At 33.3% G+C, this 23,672-nt stretch overlaps 1 protein-coding gene across 1 annotated transcript; it reads right to left on the bottom strand.

The window, feature by feature from the left end:
- Nucleotides 1-107: 107 nt before the first annotated feature.
- Nucleotides 108-17,675, bottom strand: LOC143248543 (uncharacterized). The gene is made up of 4 exons (XM_076496974.1): nt 17,493-17,675; nt 13,357-13,653; nt 6,882-7,125; nt 108-3,626 (listed from the first exon to the last, which is right to left on the bottom strand). The coding sequence occupies exons 1-4, from the start codon at nt 17,584-17,586 to the stop codon at nt 3,581-3,583; spliced, it is 681 nt and encodes a 226-aa protein (XP_076353089.1). The 5' UTR covers nt 17,587-17,675; the 3' UTR covers nt 108-3,580.
- Nucleotides 17,676-23,672: the final 5,997 nt, after the last annotated feature.

Here is a 23,672-nt window from a genome sequence, read left to right as displayed (position 1 = left end):
CGCGACGGGTATTCGAACTCGCGACCCTCAGATTACGAGTCGAACGCCTTATCCCACTTGACCATGCCGGGCCTATTGGGTATTAAAAATGAAATAACTGAAGGAAGTCACTACCTGAGGCATTATTTATTATTACTTCATCAAATACATACATTTTTATAACATGGCGCCTTTTAGTGCCTAAAAAAAAATAACAAAAGCACAAGTGTGGGCCTTGAATTTTCTTATTTTGATATTTTGACCCAGATATAAAGAAAAATTAAAATGTTTCAAATATGTCTAAAACTACAATTTCAGTAAATACTGCGTATCATGTATTCAAGCCAGTTTCGATTATGCTGTTTTAAAATCACACTTTCAAAATACAAATTATTTATTTTCATCTTTGAAAACATTCTACTTAAAAGTTTAATAGCGCATTATAGTTGCAGAAAAAAAAAGGTATAAATCATTACAACCACAAAAAAAACAAAAACAACAGGTAAAATATTATGATTTATAAACACAGTAAAGAACAATCTCCGAAAATATAGCGACTGACACTGTATTAGTAGGAGACGTAACAAATGACTCAGTAAAACATATTCATGTTAAATACAAAAGTAATACAACAGCATAGAAAAATACCGCGTACTTAGAATAGGTACGAATTGGGCAATGTTGATAATATGGTTAATATAAAGGATCTAAGATTAGAACTGGTTTGGTTTCTTTTTAATAAAGTAGTGGTCCTCAAATGTTATTTACGGTAGGCCTATCTTTTCCATGAAATAGATACAGAAAAGGAATGTGTTCGCGATCTCATTAATTTGGTCGAGTTTTCCTAAAGAAAGAATATTTTTTTTAACATGACGTAATGATGTCTTGACATGATGAGAGTACATACAAGTTGTTACATCTGCCAACTTGATCTACGGAATATAGATATGCCTTCAAACAAATACATATGAAGATGAATGTATTTCTAAAACCGGACGAAAACGATCAAGTATCTATTCATGACCTGGTATATACATACATCCTTACGAACTGGGAAGAGATGGCTTCCTGGACCAATGAAGGTATACACACTATAGCTTAACACAAAATATCTTTTACGTATTTATCAAGATGGATTTCTTTATGATATGATTATGAAGGATCAGTAACTTCATTATAAATTTGATTTGTTTCTGATATAACAATGCGAAGCCTATTTTTATGTATTTATAAGAAACATAGTCTTTAACTGGATTTTCTTGACACAAAATCGTTTAAAAGTCTAACAAGAGACAATTTTGTCTGTACGATACCAGCATTGGCAAGGCTATTTTTAAATGATCTTTTAAAATATATCACTCGTTTGTATGGCTTTGAAATTATTTTACAAAGAACATAATCAAATTATATAAAATTAAAAATTAAACTATAACAATTTCAACAAGTGAACAAAACTTTAAGTACAAAACCTGACACGGTTAAACCAATTCAAAGATATGTACTTACAAAGGTTATTACCATAGATATAGAGAAAAAAATATTCATGTTACCAAAAACACAACAACGTAAACCACTAACAAAATGCATATAAAAGTCACTTTACACCATACATGAATGTTTTATACTCTTATATCAAAAGCACAAAGTAATAAAAATAATACTAGTATAGGTCTTTTATAATTTAAACTAAAAAATTGTATAATGTATACAAACAATAGCGTACTTTCAACTTGTTTTTTTAATATTAAATTACTAACAGGATCTAACGATTCTGTACAACTATGACATTACAGAACATATAGAATCACCTAGTGATCAAAGTAGAATGTATGATATGCTCTCTCTGTCTTTCTCTTGGAAGTGACTGAAGCTTTAAAAGATTCATTTCAGTTTTGTTTCTTTGAATTTTAATAAGTTTATTTTGCTTAAGTATACCTGACTTGTGTATAAAAAGTATACGTTACATATTTTTACTGTCCAGGTTTCAATAATTCTGACTGTAAGGATACTAATATATTTGACTATTTGTTTTCTAGAATCCAAGTGTCAATTACACCCACATTACAAATGCAAAGTATATTAACAAAACGAGTAATGTAAGTGTTTATTAAGGTTTGTATTCACCAAATGTGAACATAAAATGCAGAGAGTTTATTTTGAATTTGATATCAGTATGAAAAAAAACACACAAAACTTCCAATAAGAATCACTTAGCATTTCTGGTAAGTCATGTACACGCATATGGTCATTTATCATAAATACCTATCGTTTACTAGCTGAATAAAAACTTCTATAAAACAGCAAGTATGCTATATGGACAGTTATTTAATACTTGTAACATGAAAGATTCAAACTATTAAATTCAATAAACATTTATTTATAGACAATGTGAACTATATATGTCACCCAGACATCTAATATTTGTAATAGGACAGAATTCACAGTACATTATACACTTAGTTACAAGAACCTCAGTCTAAATGGGCTTTTTTCTGTGACCTAACTATTTTTTATTGGTCAGCTTCATATAAATATTTAAAAGTTCCAATGGACCATGAGTATGCTATACAGCCACTCGAATATTTCTACCTGTACACTGGTTCAAAATAAATTTCACATTCAATCAGATGTAAAGAATAGTTCTTTGTTTATATATTTTGAATTAGAATAAAAAAAAAAGTTAAGAAATTTATTTGTGGAGAAAGAAATGTTTAATATATATTTACAAAAAATGTGTTAGGTAGGAATAAAAAGAGTGGTATTGTTTTCCTGAATCTTACTGTAAACATTGGCAAAGTTTTGTAGGTTAACCCTAACCAGGTTTTGTATCCTAAACCTACATAGTTAGCCACCAGTGTACTAAAACACAACTGCTATGTAAATGTCCTATAAGTGACTTGTTAGGCTTAGTTATAATTTAAGTTTCATAAAGACAGCTTCAAAATACAAAAAATAAATTTAGTGGAAAGTCACATTTCTTTTTTTGTGATGAAAGGTTCTGGTCACTTACTTAAACTTATCACCATAATAATGTCAAAATTTTTCTCTGTTAAATAAATGTTACAAGAATATATGTTGAAGTTCTAATGGCTTTGTTACTGATCCATTAAAGTTGCCAAAATATTTAAAGAAATCATTGACTAACACCACTTAAGGTAATCCTTCAGTTGAGGAAATATCCATTGCTCATTAATCTGAGGAGATTTACAAATTCAAAGCCCAACATTAGGAGAGTAGGCTAACATAACTATAGATAACAATGATCTAAGTGCTTTCTAGAAGACAATTTAGACCAAGAGGATCTTTTTATAGAATGTAGTAAAACATATGTACAAGTTACCAACATCTTTAGTGGACAAAAAATTACCTGTTTCACCTCTATGTAAGCTATAAGGCCAGGAGGTAGACTTATCACAAGATAGTTTGACATAAAGTAGATTGTCGGGCAAAGATTTTCTAGTGATGATCAATTTCTATGCAGGTAACACAGACCAATAAAAAGAGTCCAAGGTGAAAAATATGTTGACGAAACACGCGTGACATTAAAAGAATATGTCGGTTATAATCCTTGAAACGAATTAGGTTCTTCCCTAAGCCTTTCTTATTCAAATTCTTGAAAATAGAGGAATTCGTAATCATTTCTTTCCCTGAAAACAACAACAACAACAAAGCATGGAGTTATACAGTCATAAATCAGTTCAACTACACTACTGTTACATTTGTAGTATAAGGAACCAAATATATTATTTCATTCTGTACTGAACAGTTTTTCAAATAACTACCTTAACATGTGTATAACATGTATACGTGGATGCAGAATAACAAAAATATTAGTTATGCTACATTTTCTATGGTTTTTATAAATACTGATTATACATATATAACTGAATGTTACACATACAAAACTATTTATCTATTCTTCAACCGAACAGAAAAGCCACCGAAAACAAGAGCTAAGAAAAGGCTTAACATAAATTTCAGGAAACTGATGGATGGAAAAAGGAATAAAGAACTACAAGTAAAGGTTGGTGGTGGTTTAGTAAACAGATGTAGAGGGAAGGTGTTGGTGATATAGTAAACAGATGTAGAGGGAAGGTGTTGGTGATATAGTAAACAGATGTAGAGGGAAGGTGTTGGTGATATAGTAAACAGATGTAGAGGGAAGGTGTTGGTGGTTTAGTACACAGATGTAGAGGGAAGGTGTTGGTGGTTTAGTACACAGATGTAGAGGGAAGGTGTTGGTGGTTTAGTACACAGATGTAGAGGGAAGGTGTTGGTGGTTTAGTATGTAACAGATGTAGAGGGAAAGGTGTTGGTGGTTTAGTACACAGATGTAGAGGGAAAGGTGTTGGTGGTTTAGTACACAGATGTAGAGGGAAAGGTGTTGGTAGTTTAGTAAACAGATGTAGAGGAAAGAGTGTTGGTGGTTTAGCAAAACAGATGCAGAGGAAAGGTGTTGGTAGTTTTAGTATACAGACGCAGAGGAAAGGGTTGGTGGTTTAGTACAACAGACGCAGAGTAAGGGGTTGGTGGTTTAGTACAACAGACGCAGAGGAAGCGTGTTGGTGGTTTAGTACACAGACGCAGATGGAAAGTGTTGGTGGTTTAGTAAACAGACGCAGATGGAAAGGTGTTGGTAGTTTAGCAAACAGACGCAGAGGGAAAGTGTTGGTGGTTTAGTACGCAGACGCAGAGGAAAGGCGTTGGTGGTTTAGTACGCAGACGCAGAGGTGAAGGTGTTGGTGGTTTAGTACGCAGACGCAGAGGTAAGGGTTGGTGGTTTAGCAAACACAGACGCAGAGTAAGGGGTTGGTGGTTTAGTACACAGACGCAGAGGTAAGGGGTTGGTGGTTTAGTACACAGATGCAGAGAGTAAGGGGTCATGGTTTAGTACACAGACGCAGAGAGTAAGGGGTTGGTGGTTTAGTACACAGACGCAGAGGTAAGGGGTTGGTGGTCAAGTACACAGACGCAGAGGTAAGAGGTTGGTAGTTTAGTACACAGATGTAGGGGTTGGTGGTTTAAGTACACAGACGTAGAGTAAGGGGTTGGTGGTTTAGTACACAGACGCAGTAGAGTAAGGGGTTGGTGGTTTAGTACACAGACGTAGAGTAAAGGGGTTGGTGGTTTAGTACACAGATGTAGAGTGGGGTTGGTGGTTTAGTAGTCACACAGACGCAGATAGCAAGGGGTTGGTGGTTTAGTACACAGATGTAGAGGTAAGGAGTTGGTGGTTTAGTACACAGATGTAGAGGTAAGGGGTTGGTGGTTTAGTACACAGATGTAGAGGTAAGGGGTTGGTGGTTTAGTACACAGATGTAGAGGTAAGGGGTTGGTGGTTTAGTACACAGATGTAGAGGTAAGGGGTTGGTGGTTTAGTACACAGATGTAGAGGTAAGGGGTTGGTGGTTTAGTACACAACAGACGCAGATGGAAGGTGTTGGTGGTTTAGCAAACCAGACGCAGAGGAAAAGGTGGTGGTTTAGTACACAGACGCAGATGGAAGGGTTGGTGGTTTAGCTACACAGACGTAGAGGAAGAGGTTGGTAGTTTCCAGTAAACAGACGTGATGGTAAGTGCGTTGGTAGTTTAGCAAACCAGACGTGATGTAAGGTGTTGGTGGTTTAGTACACAGACGTGGAAATAAGGTGCGTGGTAGTTTAGTATACAGACGTGAGAGCGGCTGTGTTGGTGGTTTAGCAAAACAGACGCAAAAGAGTGTTGGTAGTTTAGCAAACAGACGTAAAGGTAAGGTGTTGGTGGTTTAGCAAAACAGACGTAGAGGGAAGGTGTTGGTATTTAGCAAACAGACGTAAAGGTAAGGTGTTGGTGGTTTAGTAAACAGATGTAGAGGGAAGGTGTTGGTGGTTTAGTAAACAGATGTAGAGGGAAGGTGTTGGTGGTTTAGTAAACAGATGTAGAGGGAAGGTGTTGGTGGTTTAGTAAACAGATGTAGAGGGAAGGTGTTGGTGGTTTAGTACACAGATGTAGAGGGAAGGTGTAAGCTATTTAAAAATTATGTCTTACATAAAATGTAAGGAGCTGAAACACAAAGTTCACAAAGATAACATTACAAAATATCCCTGGGACAGAAACCTAAAGATATACAGAGTAAGTAAAGGTAGGCTTAAATTCTAAGTCACATTAAACAAACCACATGTTAATGTATCTCAGAACAGCTGGTTTGGGTATTAACACTTTTACTGATCAACGTAGAACAACGTTTTGACCTTCCTAGGTCATCTTTATGTTAACAGTCATAAAGAATCAAAAACTACATGTTACATTGGAATAACCATAAATTAATAAGGTAAAAATAAGGGAGAACATATTTATAATACAATTTACTCTCAGGAACATTAAAACCTGGGTACAAAATTAAAATCATAAGCTAATAAAGAAGTTAAAACAAAGAAAATAAAAGTGGTGGAACATAACTTTCCTGGCAGGAAAGACTACATGATATACAGAAACAAGTATTATGTGAAACAAAATACATACTGCAAACTATCTTAGATAAGCAAGGTATGAATAATAATTATTTCATATTAATGTGAAAATAATTTCTAAACAGATACATTATTACCAAATAAAAGCACTAGATAAACTCAGTCATAACAGATCAGTTTAGTAATGTGACTTTCCAACTGTTACACCTCATTATAGAAGTGCAACAAATACATATGCTATTAAACTATGATGCTCTGCTAATTCAACACAAAAATTAGGATTAAATCATTCATTGTTCTCACCTGTCAGCAATTGCCTATTCCACAAGAACTATACTGTTGTTTATTACCATTACAGTTCATTTATTTGTATTTTCATTAGTGGTACATATACTCTCCACAAGCAGAGTAAAACCCAATCATTTCAAAATAATATTCATGTTTGCTACTTACTCTCCTATCAGTATTCTACGATGTCTCATCTGATGCTGGGAGTAACGTTTTACTGCTATCACCACAGTTACATTAATGATTAGAAAACCCACAATTCCACAAATGGCTCCTAATATCACACTGGAAGACTGGACATCCCGGAGACTCTCTTCGTCGTGATAAGGGTTCTCTCGGGAAACAGCGTCATAGTTACTTCTGTATGAATCTGATGAGACTATGTAACTTTTGGGCTTTTTCTTGATACCTTAAAATGTAAAACAATTGAAAACATTTAGTGTTACTGTATTCTTGCAACTACTATAAAAGTTTTGTTACATCATATAGAGACCCAAGTTCACATATTGTTTACGAGATAAGTTGTACTTCATTAACACTCATTATCAGAAATGACTATTAGCTTCATCAAAACTTTTTATGAAGACTCCTACCCATTTTCAATGATCATTTAAACAATAATTATGTCTTATTTAGAATGCTACTGGGTTAAATGAATAATAACCTGATTTTTATGTCTCAGAACAACTGGTATGGGTAATAACACTTTTATTGATAAGCAGAGAACAACGTTATGACCTTCCTAGGTCATCTTCAGGTTAACTTTTATTTCAAGTGGGTTTCTCATGATCAAGAAACTGATTTTTATGAAAAAGTGTAAAACTGTACAAGTATAAAAATAGATTTTAGTCAAACTAATGTATCACCAGCAAAATTACACTAATTCATTTAATACAGTGAAGAATTCTCTTTGCCAGTTTTTAAAAGTTACTACCTTGAAATTTATATATATATAATTTTCTCAGACACTTTTATAGCAGCAGCAAAAGTTACCTTAAAAAAGTTTAATAATAATGTACAAAACAGGCTTAAAAACTTGCTTATTTTTTCTACATTCTGTAAATGAACTCACGATATAAAAGCACAATCTTGCTCTTAAAAAAAACATTTTTATTTTCCTTACATTTAATGAACTTATCTTTACACTTCTGCAGCTCAGTATAATGGTAAATTCTCAATAAGTAATCACGAAAGAAATCTTTCCAGAAATAAGATAAGACCGGTCTCTTACACTCAAGTTTCCAAAGAGAAAATTAAAATTCTACAAATGTTTTATGAACAGCAAACTATATTTGTCAGTCTATATCACAAGTCTTACTTAACATATAACTATGCCAAAAATAAAAATATTGTCCAGTTTTTTTTACACACCAAAGAGATAAAGTCACAAACATCACGTTAAATATTTAGTCATCAGTGCATCATGAAACAATTTTTGCATACATTCTATATATCAAAGAAACGTGGACTTCAGAACTAATTCACTGATCTAATTTAGTTTTCTGCAATGTAGATTATACTTGTGATAAAGCTGCCAATGAAACACGAGATCCCAATAAAAAGAAAAATTGTAAAAAAATGTCCACAAGGAAGTATTTAGTAGTATCTCGATGTAATATTTAGTAGTATCTCGATGTAATATTTCTACGTTCAAATGGTAACTAATAAGCACTGTGTACTACAACAAATACGTAAAAAAGGTATAGTTTTTTCAATTTAAAGTTCCCATACAAATTATAAGGACACATTAATCAACATAATACAGTTACCAAGTATACATATAATTTTAGTATTCCTAAACTAACTTGTGTTGACATAATTTTGGAAACCACAAAACAAGGTTTTAACAATAATTCTGTTTCTTTATATTAACAAACAATAAAAATAAAAATTATATTTTTCAAACACCTACAGCCAAAGCACTTGTGTCTTCCTAATGTTATTAATGGTGTTTTGTATCAAAGGCTACTTATTTTAACCTCAAAAAGTTAAATCAATCATCAACAGGAAATATGTTCACAAGAAAAACAAAATGTTTATAAACAAACAACTGTACATTTCACTATCTTTATAAAAATAACTGTTTATTGTTCTGTGTTAGTCAATATCACCTTTCTAACCTGTACATTTACAAGTTTGTGAGTAAACTGAAGAATTACACTTAACGGTATACAAAACAATGACACACGAAAATTATAGTCTTCATACCATGTTCACAAACAAGTACATATACACTCACAACCACTCTTGTATATTCAAACTTGTTGAAGTAGTAAAGATGTCACAGAACCACCAAGCACTCAGCCTTCATTCTATAAACTGAAGTTTCAATTAAGATTACAAGTGGCCCTACTTACATTAAGAGAAATGTAAAAAGTAACCCAAGTAACAGCATGACAGTACATGCCTCACAAAATAAACGTAGACATGGTGACAGCTCATGCATTTCCTATGAGATAAGAGGTACTTCACTGAAACTCATCTTATCTGAAACACTGATGAGCCCTCTTCAAAGTTTTGATGAAGGTTCCGGTGCATTTTTCAATCAATACTTCTGGTAACAGGTTAGAGACATTCAAGGAGACTGCTGTGTCATCGGAAAGCAAGTAGTCTGTTGGTGGTGCTCACACGATAGAGAAAATCAATACAAGCTATTGCAGTTCACTTCAACAACTACCAAATGCAAATACTGTTATACACATGGTACCCAGTACCAGATAATGTCATATTACTAACTACCTTTCACTTGCACTATACCTCAGTATTAAAAAAAAGTGAGTTCATTCATTAGAATATAAGCAAAGAGTTTAACAGGAGTATAACATTTAGTAATTTTTAACTTTTAGCATTACATATGACATGTATAATTAATACTGTTTTGAACTATTTCTTTAACAGTAGGCATGTAGTTCACATAAGTATTCAAACATTAATGAAACACCACCAATTTGTATATAAACAGATCCAATTAGTATAAGTACTACTTTGGAACATACAGGATAATACAAAACTAAACATTAGATTATTTCAGATGTATATTTATAAACAAAACAACAACAATTCTTTTGTACAGAATTTTGGTTCAAGTTTTATGTTGTTTTATCACAAAAAATCTTGTATAAATCCATTATCATGGGTTCTTAAAATCCTTTAGTTCTAAGAACCCATAAGTGACAGATAAAGTGTTATATCAACCACACTATACCCCTGCTATATCCTTTTACCAAACACATCAGGATGGCTGGAACACAAGTCGTATTATAGGTACTAACACCATTAATTTTAAAGCTACAGTTCATTGTAAATTCTGGATAATAGTTGGAAAATAAAACAGAGAATAATGACTTGTTTGGGTTTTGTATATTACATATGTACACCAAGCATAACTAAATGTGGTTATTCTGTTCTGTTTGTTCATTTAAGTACTAAGACTGCTGTGGAAAAAAAAAACTCAAAACCAAAACAGTTAAGTGTGATAAATAAAACCATTATAATATACACAAACATCAATTAACACAGAATAAAAACAGATATTAATTTGCCAACCTTGGCAGTCTCTCAGTTATTACATATTTTTAACCATATCTGTAGGAATGTTATTCACAGCTTTCTCAAAACACCCACTCTCGGATAACGCACTCTTTCTCATATAATTATAATTTTTTTATGTTCTTTGGAGATTTTAAAATATACTTTGGACAATCAAGTGTCTTAGATTTAGAACTTTTGTTGCTCTTTTCACAAGTTTATTTAAAATGAGGAAAACCAATAAATGAAATTTGCATGAACAAGACTTAAGAGGGTTAACATTTATATACAAATGATTTTTAGTAAGGGTCTTGCTTTACTTAATTGACATCTTAAAGCATTTTCTAAAATATATATATATATATATATATTTCATACTAATGATGTTTAGCAAGTGTCTTGTTTCACCCAACTAACATCTTAAAGAACTTTCTAATATACATGCATAAAATATTTCATAGTAACGATGTTTAGCAGGTGTCTTGTTTTACCCAACTGACATTGTAAAGCACTTTTTAATATATATACATGACGTTTAGGTCTTGTTTCACTCAACTGACATTTTAAAGAACTCTAGTATATATTTAAAATATTTCATACAAATGTTTAGTCGGTGTTTTGTTTTATCCAACTGACATCGTAAAGCACTTTCCGATGTATTTCATACAAATGATATTTAGGTATCTTGTTTTACCCAACTGACACCTCAAAGAACTTTCTAATATATATATATATATAAAATATTTCATATTAATGATGTTTCATAGGTGTCTTGTTCTACCCAACTGACATTGTAATGCACTTTCTGATATATATAAATATTTCATACAAATGTTTAGTCGGTGTTTTGTTTTATCCAACTGACATCGTAAAGCACTTTCCTATGTATTTCATACAAATGATATTTAGGTATCTTGTTTTACCCAACTGACACCTCAAAGAACTTTCTAATATATATATATAAAATATTTCATATTAATGATGTTTCATAGGTGTCTTGTTCTACCCAACTGACATTGTAATGCACTTTCTGATATATATAAATATTTCATACAAATTATATTTAGTAGGTGTCTTGTTTTACCCAATTGACATCTTGTTTGGTTTTCTTTAATATAACATATCAGCTTTTAGTCTTCAACATAACATCAAGCCTACAGCTGAAGTGCTAGAGATTATGATTTCATCTAGTTTCACAGTTTATCGTATTTGTACTAAAGCTCAAAGAACAAATGAAAGATTTAATTTTGAGGTCATGACACTTTATAAAATGGTGTGTAGTACAGGATAAAAAAATTACTTAGTATGAAATATATTTAAGTGTTAAAAGTCCCTAAAAAGGTTTTTAATATGCTTATTAAGACTAACATTATTTAACACCTTGTATTTGGAGGTTTTTCAGATATTAAATTCACTTTTAATTTATCAAACCAAAAATAAATTTAAAAAATTGCAAATTTACTAGTGCAGTTATTGGACTATTAAACTATGTATTTTTTGAAAGCATCAACTTGCATGCTTTTTTTATATATTTTATATGTCAACTTGGAGTTGGGTTAGACTGTATATGTGATACACGATGGAATGATACCAAGTTCGTAAACAAACAAGTTCACTGATCCTTTGGATAAAGACACACCATAACACTGTCTCAAAGCTAACAGCAATGTTTACATTTCTTCAATCATTGCCCAACCAATGACATGCAAATGAATAATGTATTAGGACCAAAACACTGACCAATTTGAAATTATAAAAAAACTAAAATAGAGTATGAGAATATTTGGTTATTTATATTAACCTGTTCAGTGCCGTAGACAAGATAACTCATCCAAGCCGATTGGTAAACAGTGCCAAGGATGAGTTATTGTTTCATGTTTTGTACATATTTCTTCATTTTGTGTACAAGTTTGGCTTCGAGAAAATATAGTATTTGTTGCTTATTTCCTTTGTTTTAAAAATTACTCAATTCTGCTGAAAAAAACCCGGCATAGGAGCTGCCGTAGCAGCTGAAATACTTGGCAGTCAACAGGCTAAAAAAAACTGGTACATAGATTTTGAGACTAGTTGGTTTATATTAAAACTGATATACAGAGTATGACACTATTTGGTTATTCATATTAAAACTGGTATATAGAGTATGAGACTATTTGGTTATTTATATACAAACTGGTATATAGTCTTAGATATTTATATTAAAAAACTGGTACATAGAGTATGACACTATTTGGTTATTTACCAAAAAAACTGGTTATAGAATATGAGACTTATTTAGCTATTTATGTTCATGGTAAAATAATTTATTTTTCTAAAAATATGCCTAATACTTTTGTTTGTTTGCATACAATTTTGCAACACAAGTCAGTCATAAACTGTATGAAAATCAATTGAACAAACCATTAAATATACTTTCAATAAAAAATAAAACTGGTCTAAGTGTTTGTTAGAAAACTACAAAATAAATGGGATTAATGAACTTTATGGCATTTTATATATCATTACAAAAACACAGAGTAACTTATTACTCAAAGCGAGATAGTTTCGTTGTTGTTGTTGCAACTTCAACCAGTTTTATTACAATGTACAAACACAGAAAATCATATTGCACTGAAGTGTTCTTGTTTGTGCAATCTAATCTTAGTTAAGATTACCAACCTTAAAAGTAATGTTGAAAATATATTAAAGAAACTGAACACACCAGGTCTGATACACAACCAAAGAAATGGCAGTGAATAAGCAAGTCACTTTACTTCATAGAACAGTTGAAAAAACAAAACTCTGCACGTTGTAAATCCAGTTTAATAAATAACTAGTACATTTCTCCATACCTACAAATATTTTCATCTGCTCTCCTAAAAATTACAAATGGGGTATTTGATAAAACTACAAACATAACAGTTTTAAATATTTCTGTCATGTTTGTACAAACGCTTTTCACTTAAGCTCCAAACATCTAAGAACATCACTGATAAAAAACAAATAAAAAAAGCTATCAAAGAAATAAACAGTGGCAACTGAAGACAAGCACCTACATATCTGAGCACCACATTACTTGTCTGTTTAAAAATGAACTTAAAGTTACATTCAATGAAGCTGAGAGACTAAACATCACCTGTTGTAAATTCAAGAGAGTTTGATTGCAATTTTCTACTACTCGTGTCATAGCAGATCATTTGGAAGTGGTACGTTACATTGTTCTTCAGTCCTACGAGTGGGAAAACGTGGCCAGTTGGTATAAAGTTGGACCAAACCTCGACCTGCTCTGGACTGTCAAGTTGTCTGTATACCAATTCACAGTCAGAGAGATTCTGTTGGTGAAGTACTCTTGAGTGCCAGTCTATCTCTACAGTTGTTGGATGAATGTTATAAACAGAAACTTCAATGGCTTCTTTTGATTTTGTTGAATTATCTGGTGAACAAAAGGAAGTGAAATAAGTAAATTATTGTTATGTAGCAGAAGTTATGGATAAACACGCATGGTTATTCCAGAGCTAACAAACCAATTCTACTTACTATACTACTAAAGTGACAAAGTTAATATTTTTAACATTTATCTGTAAAATGTATACAAAAATTTAAATATAACACACACACACACACACCACAATTCAGTTATGGCTTTCTTTCAGATCACTGTTTTAAACTGCCACAAATAACAATGCATGTACATTACATCATATACTGCGTCTCTATGACAAAACTATATGTTGCTAATGCATATGTAGCAATTAGTTTGTTCCAGAGAAGAAAGGTTACCTTTTGAAAGCACTAAGGTTATTAGGTTTTTATCATTTTATATTAATTTGATAATTTATATTTGATGAATAAACACAACTGATGAATTGTTTTGAATTAAGCACAAAGCTACACAATGGGCTATCTGTGCTCTGCCCACCACGGGTATCGAAACCTGGTTTTTAGCATAGTAAGCCCGCAGAGATACTGCCGAGCCACTGGGGGGCCACAACTGGTGAGAAAGACAAATGAGAAACAGATGGTTTCTTTAATATTCCAACATGAAAATGTAAATATTTTAACATGAAACAAATGGGAAAAAAGTTAATATACGCTTACATTCTAAAGTTACTTTTTATATCATTGAATATTTACCAAAGAGAGAAAAAATACTTCAGTGTTTCATATTTAAATTTTTATTACATAAATAAAGACTTCACTTATACAAGTTTTCTCTTTAACAATGAAATAACAGCCTTATTTATACAACAACCATTTTGGTTTACTTAAATCCAGATGACGAACTTACCTAAAAGCACTGAAAGGCTAAGTCTGTTTGTCGTATAGCTCAGTCACACAATGGGATATCTGCACTGCCTTGAGTATCAAAACCAATTTTTAGCATTTTAAGCTGATTATTTTACTGTAGAATTACTGAGAGCTAATCTCCCTTCTTTCTCTGAAGTTCATAAACAGCAAGTAATGTAAATAACAGTAAATATTAACTGTTTAAAACAGATGGTCTTCATGTATCACATGTTAATAAAACTGGATTAATATCTACAAGGCAAGAAGCAGTAAACTGTTATCATAGCAACAGAACACCACACACACACACATACATATATATATAAAATTATTTAAAATAGGAAACAATTGCATTGCCAGTTTAACTTAGTTTCTTCTGTAAACATAAAACAAGGTACAAGTAAAATTGGTTTGTTACCTTATACTAATTAGTAGTGTTCAGTAATCATGGATATAACTTCCAAAGTCAATTACTGAACATGTGGACTTAAGGAAACAGGCATGCTCGAAGAAAGTTCAATATTAGGTACTGACATATAAATTAACTTCTCAAAATGAGCAAACGAAACAAGAAACTATTGTCATACTGCAGTGGAACCTCTTGCTTATATGATACTGGAAAAACTTTAACACAAAATGTGCAAACCCCCAACTTCACAAAATTTTTAACTTGTGTGCATGCAGATTTGCAACAAGGGTCATGATTTTTCCATCTCATCTCCGTTTCTCATCACAGAGGACTTTATTTTTCTCCATTCTCAGGGTGCAGATATGATGTCATGAATACGTCACACATGGATGTAATGTACTGGCACCATCTACGTAAATATACTAGTACTATCTGTTGTATGTCCATGTTAGTAAATGGACCTCCACCAAAATTAGTATGAAGGTTCATTAGGTCCATGGGGAAATACACACAAATTTTTCAATTTTGCATTCTGCAGTTTTTATCAGTGTTTTTGTGGTTGTTTTTTTACCATTACTTTGCTCCTGTTGATGGATCTTCATTAAGTTTCACATGAAGGTTTATTGAGTCCATGAGGAGATACATGTAAATTTATGGTTTCACATTTTGTGTTTTGCTGTTTTTATGAGTGCTTTGGGGTTTTTAAAATCATATATAAAGGAAACAACATTTCATGCCCTAAGATAACCTTTCATTAATCATGAATTTAAATAACTTACATCCAGTGCACAGGTATCTAAGCTAGCATATAACAATTAACATTATAAAAAAACAATTACAAGATTGGAATATATTAGGAAATTCCACCTGACATAACAAATATATAAGTACTATAAATAGTGTAAAACCTCAAGGTCCGTTTCTGTAAAACTCAACATTGTATTCAATGTGTTTTTTATTCATGTAAAAACATACAGCCTTTTTATACATACTAATGAAGTGAAAACTTAATTTTATCATAATTAGTTTTCTCTGTGCATATTTAAATCACTCATAAAATACTGACCCACTGTAAAGGAACCATTTCAAATCTCTAGGCTGAAATGTACACTGTATTAAAAAAAACACAAACAAACTAAATGTTTGTATCTAATACTCAAGTACCCTGTCAAAAATCTATCATTAAATCTATAACCATTTCAACCTCATTGTTGTACCAATGAAACTTCATTAAGAACTAAGAATAATGACTACTAGTTGATTACATTTAACATACTTAAAAGTTACATAATTTGGTACTGTATACAAGATTTTAAAACATATCATTCCTAAAACACATTACAGAACAAACCGTTCCTTCTACTTTCTTCAAGTGACTAATTGGGTTTAGAGCTAGTCACGTCCATATAAATGTTTACTAGCAATATATCAAGATGGTATATTATTACTTGTATTCAATTTAGTGTCACACCAAATTTACAATTTATCATACAGCTGTTGTAAAAATTAATAAAAATAAGTATACACACAAGTCAGTCACCTAACTATCACTTTCATGGCTCCAACTGAACAAACCAAATAGCTAACTGCTATTCACAAAACGTATATATTCCAATACTTACAGATTCTTGTTATTAAAGTAATGACAAGAAATGCATGCGTCTATGTTTTAGACTATCAAATGAGAGTTGTGTTGAGTTTTTATTTCAACATTCACTGGTTCTGCTTCTTGATTTTAGCAAATAACTAACCCCAGTAAACTGTTAGAGTGACGGTCGCATGTCGCTTTATCTTACTGATGGTGGAAAATATAGATCGTTCCAATGGTATCATTTCATTAGGGTAAGTAATCTCCTTCCACACACACCATAAGGAAAGATACGTTTTCGTTTTTATAACACACGTGATGTTATTTGATAACATTACCACTGTGAGCTATTGTATAGCATTGGTACACTGATTGTATTTCGTCAAAATTGAAGACATTATATTAAACGATTAAAGTAAGAAGTACTCTTACATACGGACTAAATATACTGTAATTCTATTATAACATGATACAGCCTAATACTAATAGTGTGTATTGAAACCTCGGAAACTTGTCCTATTTAAAATTAATAACATAATGCAGTGTTGATATTCAAACCCAATAAATATGCGATAACTTTATACTGTACCCAGAACTAAAACTAAAAACCGCAGTGAAATAAGTTATGTCAGTTACATACCAAACAATTATACACTGTAGTCTAAGTTCTGCAGAATGTTAAGTTTTATCTTTAGCCAGACTTCAACTTTAAGTTTAAAGACTAGAGTTGACCAAAATGACTTATTTTTCGGAAAAAACTACTTGTGTTTAACTGAAGTTGTATTGTACTACAGGGCAGTTTCCACGGTACTTAAAATCGCCGTCGAAAGTATCTTAGACAGGGCATTATTAAATTTCAAATGCAAAGCATCTATTTTTGAATATAAATATCAGGACTCAATATTAGTTATTTAAACTTCAAAGAACAAATTTTGATTAATCTACTTAAAGATTAAACTATTATCAAAATCTGAAGAGTTACAATTACCTGCGGCTAAAACGAAATACTGTAGTTGTAATAAAAGAAATATCACAGTTGATATTAACTTAGATTTGAAGTTATCCATATCACCTATCCGCATTCAAAAAGTGGCATTTTCATTACTATAACCGTTTACACCCTGAGCCCCAACACACACTGTCAACAACTAGTTATTACCTCTTACGTTACAGCCGAAGTTTTATTAGCACATGCGCAAATAATTTCCTGCCCTCTCATGAGCAACTATAACGCTAATGTTAGCTCTTATTAACTAATCAGTTTAACGAACCCAATGTCATTTGTATCTCTTAACTTAAACGAAAACCCATGAGAAGTAACATTTGGTGTGTGTGTGTGTGTATATATATATATATGCAACAGTAATATAATTCTGAAAACTAAAAATTATAAATACCCAATAAAGAAACCATTTACTTTTGTGACAAAATTTTGTTAGAAAAAAAAAAAAGCATTTTTCCAGATGATAAAGTTCAGTCACATTAAAGAAGGTGGTAGAAAGTGTGCGTTCGAAGCAAACTTATTACTAGTTTCAAATAAAAGATAACATGCGTATCCAGGTGCTAATTAAAGCATAGCACTCAAAATCTTTATGAAATTATCAATCTAAGTTGTTACTGCTAATATGAGCTCAGTACATCTTTCAGAAGATAAACTTGACGATTAGGCTTCAAATATAGTCTTAGCCAAATTTTTTTGCATAGTGTTCCTTATTTATGTTATTGTTTACGGGGCCATAGCCGGGGAACCCCATGGACCCAAACATTTTGGACAAGTTCAGTTGCCACCTGTGAAGTTTCAAAGAGATCCGTGATTGCATGGCAGATAATTTCACACACAACAAATGGTCAAATGCAAATTTCTGGGTGAACACTCTTTTAATACAGCAAGTTTTGTCAGAACTAGAGAAATACAATCGAATATCTATGAAAGGCTCAAACGCCTGTTCGTTCTTGCCAGGACATCTACAACACAGTTTGGTTCAACTTTAATATCACGGTGAATGTATAATGAGGCCAGGCCATTCAATCGATCTTCAGTGGTGGTATTTCTCAAATACGTTTTGAGTCTTCTGAGAGTTGAAAACGAACACTCCACTGAGCTCGTTGACACAGGCAGAGTAGCAAATACTTTCAACAGTCTAGAAATGACTGGGAACATTTCTGCATTGTATATTGCATATGCATCTATGACATTTTTTGGGTCTGTTGTTCGCAAGTGATTTGTACCAAACCCTAAGTTCACCTACTGCAGCTAGTGAAGTGCTGTCAATGTCAGCCTTGTATATATTGACCAACTCTTTAATTTCGTCACATTGTTGTGCTGTAGGTTCTGACCGTTCTGTGGTAGATCCTGATGGTAGTAGACACATGAAGTTTATAAGGAGAGTTTTGTGACTGGACAGACGGTCACATATTTGTGAAAGAAAGTGATCAACAAATGGTACAATACAACAATACGAAAGTACTCCTCAGAGCTAGTGGTTTGTGAGTTAGACGGACACCTGTCTCTTAGCCTACCTTGGCATTATGATGTCAATTTGAAGCTCACTACACAGAGTTTGAGCCTCACAGAAAATGTTGTTAAATTCATTCACAGTATTATTTCTGAGTGAACGGATTAAATCTTCCACTATTTCTGCGTGATGCATCGCAGCACCTAAATCAATGTTCTGTTGCTGCAGTAAGTTGCACAGAGGTAAACTAAAGGAAAACAATTTAACAATGGTAAGTAGAGTGATGATGAATTCTGGCTGTGTTATAGAACACAACAATTGATTGTCTTGTGTGGCAGAATCTCTGTCTTGCCAACCTGATATAGTCTCAAGGGCATCTGCAACTGCATAGATTAATTCTAGAAAGACAATGACTGAGTCATGCCTCTCAACCCACCGGGTGGGGAAGAGACCTTTCAAACTTTTTTTTTGATTCAGGTGCTTTATTCTCCACCGAAAGAGCCAAAACGTGCTTTCGTTTGGGTGTATTGAGAAAGTTTTCAATGCTAGAAATTACTCCCATGCAATTTTGCACAGGAACTTCTTTACAAGCATCAGAAATTGCCAAGTTTAGGGAATGAGCACTGCAGTGTACATAGGGTGCAAGTTGGAATTTATCAGTTATGTGTCTCTGGACACCATTGCATTTCACACTCATAGAGGCAGCACCGTCGTACCCCTGTCCTCACAGGTAAGCCATGTCAATACCATATTTTGTCAGATTGGTTATGATAACATCAGCCAAGTTTCTCCCTGTCACATCATAAACAGGTATAAATTGCAAAAAAATCTTCTCTCATTGCAACAGAGTTGTTATTGGCATGCAACAAATATCTAACACACAGCGAAAACTGTTCAATGCCTGAAATATCTGTTGCTTCATCAGCTAATATTGAGAAACACTCTGCAGCATTAACTCTATTGACCAAAGCATCAAGAACATGAGTATTACAGGCATTGATTATTTCATTTTGAATTTGAGGACTCACATATGTAGCATTTCTCTTTGTACTCTTAAGGCTTACTGAAAGCTTAAAATCACCCTTTGCCCTGTAGCGCAAAATTGCCCGAAAATTCCCATCATTATTGATGGGCTCCTCATCAGTTTCACAACAAACATTGGACTAGAATCATATTTTCCCCTCAAAGCTAAACCCTGTCTCCCACACAGCAATACAGTATCAATAATAGGCATTTAATATTGCCAGTTCTGTTCAATTTCTTGCTTGTAAGTTGCATCAAGCTGCAAGTGCACAGATGAACTTGTGTTTACGACCTATAGAAAATTGTTAGCTTTTTCTTTGCTGTCTTGGTGGTACTGTTTCAATTCATGTGCGTTGAAATCTTCAACAGCTTTCTTCCAATTTGTGTATGGAAATTTCACTAGCTGTCCCAATTTCTGGCTTCCAACACCAGCACCATCAGGAGCAAAAAGACAGCAGTACTTGTAGAAACCACCCTTTGCATGTTGACTGTAGAGCAGCCATCTCCACTGTGAAAGCCAACGATGCTGAAAACGCAGCTTTCTTGGACCACACTGGGGGAAAACGTAATCACTCCCTGGCTTCCAGGCATTCTCAAGGAGGCATTTTTTGGTTTCAGCGTTTATCTAAAAAAGACAGAAAGACATAGTTCTAATTAAGTCATTTTGCACATAGAAAAGTTTCTTATGAGAGTACAATAACCTCGAAGAGAAAGGCTTACAGCTGTACTTCACAGAGCAAGCCTAACATCCTGTGGCTGTAGGCCTACAATCACTTGCAGCAATGAATATTCAGTCTAAAACTCATCAGAGTGTTTGCATGATTTTGAATACAAAATTAATATAATGAGGAGTCGACTTACCTGTTTACCAATGCTGACATCATCAGAAGTGTAATTTCTAATGTCCCAGACTGGACCTGGGGTGGTAGTGGCAGCACTGGTAGAAGGTCACAGTGATGACTCTGACAATTCAGTTGACAATTCTGATTCAACCTGATTGGCTGCAGCAGATTGATTAGATTCAGCCTCATGAATGGGTTTAAAGAACCCATGCAGTGTCTTTTGCTTTTTCAGGCTTGACTTAGTGAATGATTGTTTATCGCAACTTCTGTTTGTCAACGTCACATTCACAGTACCATTGGCGCCATCTATAGTGAATGATTCACTATAGATGGCGCCAATGGTACTAGGTTAGTGCTATGGTGTTGCCAGCCTGCCACGGTGCCACCCACTGTTTATTTGTGAAGTTAATTCTTGAAATCCAGGGAATCTGAACATACACTGTCCATGATATTTGAATACAGATTATAGACACCATTCATATATTTTACACTCTCCTGAGTGACTATATTTTATATGTTGATGACAGGACTGTAGGCCTTCTTTGCTGGGCCTGATACCTTTAAGTTATGTATTTATTTATGATTAAAAAAATAAGAGAAACATCTCAGTGTGCCATTCTGAAATTTGCCAAAAAGGTGGTCTCAGAATGCATAATTCAGGCTTTTATTTTATGTTTTTATTAAAAACTTTTCCAGGGGACATTCTCCCGGACCCTCTAATATGGCTTCGCGCCTGCAGCGCTTGCATAAAGCACTCAAACTATATTAAAAAAAAAGCCCAATGTCCATTTCTGGCAACGCCCCTGATTGTCTGCATATGTGAGTTGTTATAACGTCCCTGACTGTCTGCATATGTGAGTTGTTATAACGCCCCTGATTTGTTATTGAGTAAATTTAACAAAGAAAGTGTGATCACACATACAACACAGGTACATGCTGAGAACAACTTATACAGACCGTAATAACACATACGTCTTATTATTACGGTCTGTATTCTCAGCGTCTGTTTATCAAAACACACACACACACCTGTGTGCTTTTGGAATAATGTTTTCGAAACAGATCAACGCCTTGTTCACAAAATTTATCTGCACTTGATGTAGAAATGACCTCACCACATTCTGGCAGTTATAGAAGTCAAATCGTTCAATTGTCCAGGAATGGTATAAAGCAAACAGCATTGTCGGAACAGTAGTATGTCAACAGTTTACCGTATCCAAAATCCTGAAACTTCATTGGACAAGAGAAAATGTTGTTTCAGAAAAGTCTGCAGACGCCGAAAAACTAATGCCAAAGATGACCAAGTTTTGAGCAAGTTAACACATCAAGGTCGAAAGAAGTCTTGCAACTCCTGCAACAAGAATTACACGAACAAATTTAGTTCAGAATATGTAAAAAAGCAGTGAATAGGAGACTAATCAAACAAGGTTATTTTGCAAGAAGAGCTATTTGCAAATCAATATTAAGCAGAATTAACAACCGTCATCGTGTTACCTTGGCAAGACAGCATATCAACTTACAGTTACGACAATGATGACATATTATATTTTTAGATAACTGCCGTTTTAAGTTTGTTAAAGTTGATGGTGGGACTCGTGTTTGTTGTTTGCCTGTAGAACAGATGTGGAAAGACTGTCTTTTCCCCAGGGAACATAATAGAGGTGGCGCAATACATGTTTGAGTAGCTGTTCATCATGGTGGAAAAATTGCTCTTCAAAGAAAATTATAATAACACCTTCTACAAGTATCACATGAAGAGGATATTTCTGTCATATGCAGGAACAAAGTGTGGCAGTAACTTTGTATTCCACTAGGACGTTGCCACTGCTCATATTACACATACGTATTGTACAAGATTATCTCGACCAAAAAAACGTTACAGCTAGCAAAGTCTCTAGATTGTAATCATATTGAGAATTATTGGATAGAACTGAACCAGTGAATCGTTAACCGCTGTTGTAGCTGAGTTACATCACATTACATTTATAGGTTGGGATGAAATCACACTCGATTACATCAATAGCCTCATCGACAGCATAACATCTTGGGTTACGAAAGTCATGTTCCCGCTGGTACAGCGGTAAGTCTACGGATTTACAACGCTAAAATTAGGGGTTCGATTCCCTTGGTGGGCTCAGCATATAACCCGATATGGCTTTACTATAATAAAACAAACATGCGAAGTTCATTACAGTACTAAGTATTTAATATGAACTGATACAACGTTAGAGATGCATTTTATAATAACTTGATGTTATATTTTGTCATTATGTATGTTTGGCAAGATTTTGTTGTGATAAGTGAAATGTTGAATTACGCATCTTTCTACAGATATCTGATAAAATTGTTTACTGTTCTAATAAATCGTTCATGATAGCTGTATAACCTGACTCATTACATGTATAGAAGTTTATTATAACATTCATTTCTCAGTTTGACGGCATTAAGTGTATTTTTATTGCAGCTTAATAATAATAATATTATTTGTTACAAAATATACAAATACTTTGGCCCAAACTGTATTCTTATAAAGTTTATAATTACAAATAATTTTTAAGAATTTTCAAAGTCAGTTAAAATTATAATTAATGTGTATATACTTGGATTGGGGTGCTTACGTTACGTGTTTTTTAAGAGTTACAGCGTTTGTTTGTCTTTTAATTTCACGTAAAACTAACTGTTCCTAATTTAATAGCGAACGACTAGAGTTGTTTTGGTTGTTTTTTTGCTAGTCGTCCCTAATGTAGCAGTGTAAGACTAGAGGGAAGGCAGCTAGTCATCACCACCCACCGCCAACTCGTGGGCTACTCTTTTGCCAACGAATAGTGGGATTGACCGTCACATTAT

The sequence above is a fragment of the Tachypleus tridentatus genome, chromosome 4 (assembly GCF_004210375.1).
Source record: "Tachypleus tridentatus isolate NWPU-2018 chromosome 4, ASM421037v1, whole genome shotgun sequence".
Lineage (NCBI taxonomy): Eukaryota > Metazoa > Arthropoda > Merostomata > Xiphosura > Limulidae > Tachypleus > Tachypleus tridentatus.
Note: the sequence above shows the minus strand (reverse complement) of the source record. Positions and strands in the feature narration are given on the sequence as shown.

Bases quoted from the DNA above. Each gene is read 5' to 3' on its own strand.
- LOC143248543 (XM_076496974.1), bottom strand. From the start codon at position 17,586: ATGCGGATAGGTGATATGGATAACTTCAAATCTAAGTTAATATCAACT. The intron at 13,654-17,492 runs GTAATTGTAACT...TTTGTTCACCAG, and splicing joins GTATTTCGTTTTAGCCGCAG to ATAATTCAACAAAATCAAAA. The intron at 3,627-6,881 runs GTAAGTAGCAAA...TGTTGTTTTCAG, and splicing joins CGTAGAATACTGATAGGAGA to GGAAAGAAATGATTACGAAT.